The sequence below is a fragment of the Helobdella robusta genome, assembly GCF_000326865.2.
Source record: "Helobdella robusta unplaced genomic scaffold HELROscaffold_23, whole genome shotgun sequence".
Taxonomy (NCBI): Eukaryota; Metazoa; Annelida; class Clitellata; order Rhynchobdellida; family Glossiphoniidae; genus Helobdella; species Helobdella robusta.
Genome location: NW_008704216.1, coordinates 283,389 through 291,708, shown reverse-complemented (window position 1 = coordinate 291,708; position 8,320 = coordinate 283,389). Strand labels below are relative to the sequence as shown.

The 8,320-nt window shown below is 36.0% G+C and overlaps 1 protein-coding gene across 1 annotated transcript in view; it reads right to left on the bottom strand.

Annotated features, from left to right (window-relative positions):
• HELRODRAFT_191614 (hypothetical protein) overlaps window positions 1-4,499 on the bottom strand; it is a 6,787-nt gene extending 2,288 nt beyond the window's left edge. Inside the window, exons 1-11 of the mRNA XM_009018867.1 lie at window positions 4,448-4,499; window positions 3,882-4,117; window positions 3,528-3,617; window positions 3,314-3,438; window positions 2,993-3,047; window positions 2,596-2,705; window positions 2,330-2,482; window positions 1,984-2,090; window positions 1,469-1,589; window positions 395-878; window positions 145-278 (exon numbers count right to left, since the gene is read on the bottom strand). Of these exons, the coding sequence (XP_009017115.1) occupies window positions 145-278; window positions 395-878; window positions 1,469-1,589; window positions 1,984-2,090; window positions 2,330-2,482; window positions 2,596-2,705; window positions 2,993-3,047; window positions 3,314-3,438; window positions 3,528-3,617; window positions 3,882-4,117; window positions 4,448-4,458 (1,626 nt within the window). The 5' untranslated portion in view covers window positions 4,459-4,499. The remainder of the gene's footprint in view (window positions 1-144; window positions 279-394; window positions 879-1,468; window positions 1,590-1,983; window positions 2,091-2,329; window positions 2,483-2,595; window positions 2,706-2,992; window positions 3,048-3,313; window positions 3,439-3,527; window positions 3,618-3,881; window positions 4,118-4,447) is intronic.
• Between the last annotated feature and the right edge of the window lie 3,821 nt (window positions 4,500-8,320).

Below are 8,320 nucleotides of genomic sequence, written 5' to 3'. Positions count from 1 at the left end.
TATATATGAATGAACAAACGAAAGAACAAACAAATGAACGAATGAACAAACAAACGAACGAATGAACGAACGAACGAACGAACGAACGAATGAATGAATGAATGAGAGAACAAAAAATTGAATAAACAAACACACCAAACATACTTCGACGTTCAGTTTAACCGGATACTCTTGGGATAGGGACACAACGTTCAGTTGTTTGTCCAACATATCCAGGTAGCACTTGCAAGAGTGCAATCTAAGTCGACAGAGATCCTGTTGGAATGTCTTGTGCATCTCTTGGTAATGATCACGATAACAAATGTTAAGAGGAAGAGAAAAAGAGGAAGAGGAGGAAGAAGAAGAAAAAAAGTAACAAAGGGAAATAAACAACAAAGACAGCAAACCGACTTACCGACAGCGCAAACCCTTTCCCTAGCTGTCTGATCGAGAAATAATTTCGTTTTTTTCGGAATATCTATCCTAGACTCACCTCCCCCGGCTAAATCGAAGCCAACACCGTCTCCAGATTTGGACACCCCCCGACTATCAAATAGGGCCGTCCTTTTCAGGACTTTGACCATGAGACCGCCGGACTTTGTGACCATAACTAGGGTATCTGACTCACGCCCGTACCTGCCGAATTTCATGGCTGCCACCACTTCTTCTACTCTTATAACATCCACTAGAGATTTTTCAAGATATATTTGGATTTGACCGGAAGTAGATGGCGGCAACGATGATGATGATGATGGTGGTGGTGGCAGTGGTGATGATGATTGTTGTTGTTGGTGTGATTTGACTGAGACCAGTAGTAGCTGCAGGTTTTTCGTCTTGAGCTCCATCAGCCCCACACACAGTATGTCGCCGTGACAGTTAACCGACCACAGGCAGTTGCCCTGGATGTTATTATTTTTGTTATTATTATCATAATCACAATCATTATTATTATTATTATTATTATTATTATCACAATCTGTTTCTGTATCTGTATCTAAGGATTTGTGGAGAGCCCCTATTGAATGACTTAGAAGCGCAAGCCTCACTCGAGAGTGTCAAAACGAATGATGCTTCAAATGTTTCTTGGAAACATGTTGGCTCATGTTGTTGAATTTTTTCAAATCATTATTATTATTATTATCATTATTATTATTATTATTATCATTATTATTATTATTATTTGGACTGATTAATTTTGCAATAACCTCATAAACTCTGCTATATCATCGTCGTACGCTATCTATTGCGACAGAAATGTGAAATGAATCAATTTTTAAACTAATTAACTCCGGTCGCGCGTGCTCTCTCGATTCGAATGATGAGCTTTTCAGATTAATACTCTATTTACTGCATTTGACATTTTATTTTATTTCATTATTTTATTTTATTTTATTTGTACTGCCTATTATTTGACTGCCTATTATATGACTTGCTGAATAAAAAATTGTTCCCAATATATTACTATTACTATTAGTATTATAGTCGTCACCTTAGTATTGTAGCAATGTATCGTGCCGTCCATACAACCGACGACCAGATTTTTACCGACCTTCACCAGACCGACTATGGGGTAGGTGACGCGGAAGAATTCGCGTGCTTTTTCTATGTTCCTTCACGAAAGTGATGACGATGATGACGACGTTGGTGGTAGTGATGATGACGATGACGTTGACAATGATGATAATGATGAAGATGATGATGATGACATCATCAACAACAACGAACAACAACAATTCAACCTATTAATCCCATTAAACCGAACATTATTATCCACTAAATCCTAACAACAATTCAACCTTTCAATATCACAAATCCCAACAACAACAACAATCCAAGCTTTCAATTCCACAAACTCCCATTCCTATAGATCCCAACAACAACAACAACAATCCAACCTTTTAATCCCACAAACTCCCACTCACATAGATCCAAACAACAACAACAACAATCCAACCTTTCAATCCCACAGACTCCCATTCCCATAGATCCCAACAACAATCCAACCTTTTTATCCCATAGACCCCGCCATTTCTACATGCGGTGTATATAGAGTATTCTACATCGAACAAGCCATTCGCGACCATGAAAACAGCCACAGATGGTAGGCTGTACTGAAATTGTGGATAATAACTCATTTAAACGAATGTTAGGAAGAGATGGCGTAATGGTTAGAGCGCCCGGTCAAGCTATTGCACTGTTCCCGGGTTCGAACGCCTGCTACGTTCAATGCGTTTGATGGATGAGTGGAAGTTTTTGGTGTTAACATGTTGACATCACTGAAAGTTGAATAAAAAAGAAAATCAGGAATAATAATAATAATAACAACAATAATAATAGTGATAATAACAACCGTAGCGGCAACGGAAAAGGTTTCCGGGTTGATGACGTAGACGTGGCCATCTTCGCAGCCAATCACGATGCACCTTATCCCACCCCCTGCCCCGCCGTCGCCATCATCATCATGAACGTTCTTCATCAGTGACGTCATGATTGTGATGGCCGTCTGATGATGATGATGACGAAGATGATGACGATGGTGATGATGATGATGACGATGATGAAGACGATGGTGATGATGAGGACGACGATGATCATGAAGATGATGACGACTCTAACGTTTTTGACAAGGGGAACTTCTTTGTATTGGTCGATGAAATTCAACCTCTCTTCATTGGTTGACAGTTGTAAAAACTTTACACTTTTCTGTGTCATCTCATTTAATCGACCTTCAACCAATTAATCAACCAATCAACCAATCGACCATCCAATCAACCATTCAACCAACCATCCAATCATCTAATCAATCAACCAACAAACCATCCATCTAACCAACCAACTAACCAACTAACCAACCAACCAACCAACTAACCAACCATTCAACCATCCAACCAACCATCCAGCCAGCCATCCATCCAACCAATTAACCATCCAACCAACCAACCATTCAACCAACCAACCAATCAATCTGTGAACCAGCTAATTACATTATTACTATTATTCAAGCACCACCTACCGAAGCCTCTGATATTGTCCAACGCCACCACCAACTCTGATAGTTTTATATGCTCCTAGGAGGGCAGAATTAAAAGAAAAGAAAGAATTATTTTTCTCGTAATTTTCTAAAATAAAAAAATTAATAAACATAATTACGGTATATTTTATTCTGCATAATTAATAAAACCATTTAAAAAATGTACAAAAAACCGCCAAGACCTCCAGACGGAACTCGAGTGAAAATAACATTACCTAAATGCTACGAAAATCCGGCAAGACACCGCCCTCCCCAAAAAAAGAATTAAATATCAACGATAACAAGCGTCTGCCATATACCGACATTTTGATAATCCCTCCAGGCCTTTTCCTCTTCCGGGCAGAGGGGTGAACAGGGTAGGGTGAACCGGAAGTATGGTTTCATGTTTTTGTAAATATACACGTAACAGCTCGAGCTAATGGCCAGAGCTATTTTTTGATCGAATGAATATTCATTATTACCATAATTATTACTATTGCATCATCATCATCATCATCATCATCATCATCATCATAACCAGGGATGGATGGCACTAGGGTATCAACGGCGATAGTAACGATAGATGATGGTATATCATTGATACACACTTCGTTTATCATTGCTAAGCCTGAAAGAAGGTTATTAATGTTGTTGTTAATGTTGTTGTTTTTGTAAATATTATTGTTGTTGTGATATAAATGCATATTTCATTATTATAAAAATGTTAATGAATGAATGCACGAATGAATGAATGGAATGAATGAATGAATGAATGAATGAATGAATGAATGAATGAATGAATGAATGAATGAATGAATGAATGAATGAATGAATGAATGAATGAATGAATGAATGAATAAGCGAAAGAATGAATGAACGACGAGCCGACTACCTTTGAAAACTTTTAATTTAACTTTATCATTTTTCCTGCCATCTAGCGCACCAATATTATTTACGACGGCTGGATTTGACGAAAAAAAGTCCCCAAAATCGGCCAGCACCAATTTGAAATCGTCATCCTTGTAGATGTCTGATAGGACCATGCATTGGGACATGGTCTGGATCCTGGTTGTCGGATCATAAAATCCGTCTATCCATTTTTCGCTTCCATACTTTGGTTCTTCTTGACTGATTTTTTTGAAATTCAATTTATTTAGAAATAAAAATAGGCAATAAAATTATATCGGAATTTTAAAAATTGACTAGAAAGTGTGTGATAAATTAAAGTTTAATTGTTAAACTAAGACCTGAGCTTAGTTAGAAACAAGCCGACTTTTCACATATTATGTATGACTCAATTATATAATTTATAAATTTTTATAATTAAAATAAATAATCATAATCACATAACTAAAGATTTCTTTACAATTGTTCTTTTTTACTTGTAAATCGCAAAAATAATTATATAATTAAATGAAATAAATACAAAATGTTCAGCAAATAAGATACTCGACTCACTTTTTTAACATATTTCCAAGAAAATGTCATTTATTTTAATGTTTAAACACTCGTTGCTATAGCAACTAACTAAAGGTGAACTTTAATAAACAATAGCATAGAGTTGGAAATCAAGGTAAAAAGTATCTTCTTTCTCTCTCTCTCTCTCTCTTCATCTCTCTCTCTCTTTTTCTCCCTCCCTCTCTCTCTCTCTCTCTCTCTCTCTCTCTATATATATATATATATATATATATATATATAAAACCCATAATATAACCCACATATAAAAATAAACATAGGTACTCTACCCATACATACACGCATACATTAGAAACATTTCTACTAATTGCCCTTCGCTCTGGTGACATTGGCGTGAAATGAAAACAAACACATAACAAAAAAAAAAAACATATGTACAAAGTAAATCAAGAAATATCCAAAAATTATGTAACCGAAATAAAAAATAACTAGAAACCAGTGAACAATTCACAAATAAACAGCCATTATTAAAAAGATTGTTCGAAAAGGTAAAATTTTTAAAAAATAATTGTTTTGTTGGTGTGGTGGTGTGAAGCGAAAACAAACACATAACAAAAAAAATAGTAAAAAGTTGTGAGGATAGTAGTCAGTCACCTACCTACAATTAAATTACTCTCAGGGCCCTAGCTTACCTATAATGAATAACTCAACTCATCTACTTACTTACAAATTTGTATTTCTACGTTTTAGAAATTTTACACGTTTCAGGTATTTTATTTTACATATTTTAACGTTTTTATTTTACTTGAAACTTTTTAATAATGTTAAGCCCTAGCCTACCTACGATTGTTCAACTCATCTCAATCCCTAACTTACCTATGAATTAAATTAAGTCCGGTAGAGAAAATAGAAAGTTGAAGAGAAACATAACAACAACGACACCGAATGAATGGATGTTGTGTATGTATTTGTTGTATTGATGTGTGTGTAAATTTGCGCGCGCGTACTCTCCAGAAACTTCTTCACCCACTACGGACGAAACTCCATTGCACCGACCATCATCTGATACGCACCGACGGAATGAATATGACTGGATACTGAAAAACAAAATTGAAAAAAAAGTTAATTCTTAAAATAAAAAACAAGCCATTGGAAAAAAGTAATAGGCAACTTATCTTACCGTGAGACCACCATCATGAAACGTGCTGACTCCCGCCACAACCCACCTCTGATCATTCTGTAGACAAATTTTTTTATTGGCTTAGTAGTAAATGAATGTTAGAACGAAAGAACAAACGAATAAATGATTGAGCGAATGATTGAGTGAATGAATGAATTAATTCATCAATCAATCAATGATTCAATGAATCAATGAATGAATAGAATGAATAAATTAATCAATTAATGGATGAATAATTTGAAAGATTGAGTGAAAAAATGAATGAATGAGAAAAATTAAAAAAAAACGAAACTAAACCTTACTTCAAAAATCGTCGTTACTGTAATCTATTGCACCGACCACCATCATTTGGTCGACACAAAGATGTCATCCGAACTGCAGTGTCAGTCGAACAGCCAACGAGCTGATTCTTCCTACACCACCATCATCATATGCAAAATCATGAAACCACCATCTGAAACGTGCTGACACCCACCACTGCCCACCTCTCATCATTCTGTTGACAAAATTTTTTATTAACATAGTAGTAAATGAATGTTCGAACGAAGGAACAAACGAATAAATGATTGGTTGATAGATAAAATGAAATTAATTAATTAATCAATCAATAAATCAACAAATAAATAGAATGAATCAATTAGTCAATTAAATAATTTAGAAGGTTGAGTGAGAAAATGAATGAATAGTGAAAAATAAAAAATAAAAAAAACGAAACTAAATCTTACTTCAAAAATCGTCGTTACTGTACTCCATTGCACCGACCAACTTCATCTGGTCGGCACAAAGATGTCATCCGAACTGCAGAGTGTCAGTCGAACAGCCAACGAGCTGATTCTTCCTACACCACCATCATCATATTATATGTAAATCATCATGAAACCACCATCTGAAACGTGTTGACTCCCACCACTGCCCACCTCTCATCATTCTGTAGACAAAATTTTTTATTAGCGTAGTAGTAAATGAATGTTAAAATCTTAGAAGCAAAAAATTATAAAATGAAAATAATGGCAAATAAATAATATTTTAAAATAATAAAGAGAGTAAAATGTAAAAAAATTCACCGTCGTCCATTTGAAAAAGGCAGAATGTTGAATGCTTTCCGGTTCCTACGTTGTCCTCCAAAGCTGATGCCAGTCCTCCTCGAGATTGTTGTTGAAACACAGCCCGTATTGAAGAAGAAAGATAGAGAAGATTCTCATCAGAAAGCTTAGCGGTGCCTGCATCTCAAATTGCTTAATAAAAATAATCCTATCTACCTATTCAATTACCTTAACTAATCTATATTAAATTATTAATGGTACAATAGTCGAATGTCCCCTTCATTCTCCCTCCTTGCACAGAGGTTCACCGACAGCCAGGGCACCGGATAGAAAACCATTGCCGTGCGGATAGTAGACTATTGCCGTGCGGATAGTAAACCATTTGCCGTCCGGAAGCCGTGCGGGTAGTAGACTATGGCCATGCCGCATGGTAAATCATTACCGTGCAGATAGTAAACCATTGCCGTCCGGATAGTAAACCATTGCCGGTCCACCACTGGCCACCAAGGCTTACCTCTGACAAGAGACTTTGAAATCCAGAGTCAATCGGCTATCGTACCCTCAACCTACCTATTCATTACATTACGGCCCTAGCTTACCTAAAATTACAAAACTCAAGAGCCCAATTCATTTAGCCAATCGGCACCCACCCCACCACCTACGTAATGCCTTGGGCTCCAACTTAGTAATAATAATATAAAACTTAAACCCTAAATCTATTAATGAGTATGTGTTACAACGTAGCCTTAACTTACCTATTCATTACATTACGGTCCGAGCTTACCTAAAATTACAAAACTCAAGAGCCCAATTCATTTAGCCAATCGGCGCCCACCCCACCACCTACGTAATGCCTTGGGCTCCAACATAATAATAATAATGTAAAACTTATATTAGCCTACCTATCGATACACTTACAGCGTTTTAATTTACATTACAAGATTGTTCCTAGAATTACATTATTGCCTTTAATTACCTATAAAATTAAATTACTCTCAACCTTAGTAATAATAAATTAGAATGTGTAATGAAAATAAAATTACGCTCAAATACTAATATATGTGTTTATGTATGTATTTGTGTGTGTGTGTGAGTAATACGCTGATGCGTGTAATGTGAGTGCAAGAAAAAATAGAAAAGATAAACTTACGCGCCTACCTATTCAATTACATTAGTGTTGGATGCTTCCTATCTATCCTACCTACAATTAAAATTATGCCTATCTAACCTACCTATATAGCTACTTAATGTAATTGCGTGTGTGTGTTTGTGCGTGTGAGCATTCTTACTTAATGTTAAATTGCAGAAAAAAATAGAGAAAAAAGAATAAAACGTATCCCAGCCAGGTGTGTGTTCTTTGCCACTGAATGAACGAACGTAGCCTGACATCTTTCATGATGAACCTCTGAATGAAATGAATAAAATAAAAAAATTTTATTTAAATTATTTAAATGAAAATTAAAAAACGAGCCGCGGTGAAACCCTCTAGCCGGAAAAGCCAGCCAACTGGCAAAGAAAGGAACCGCAAAGAAACCGTAAAACGAACCCCAGCCAGGCGTTCATCCTTTGACACTGAATGAACGAACGTAGCGTGACATCACAACCATTCTGATCTTCCACGATGAACTCCTCCGGAAGCTTCAACCTGAATGAATGAACCTGAAAGAACCTAAATGAATGGACAAATCTTAT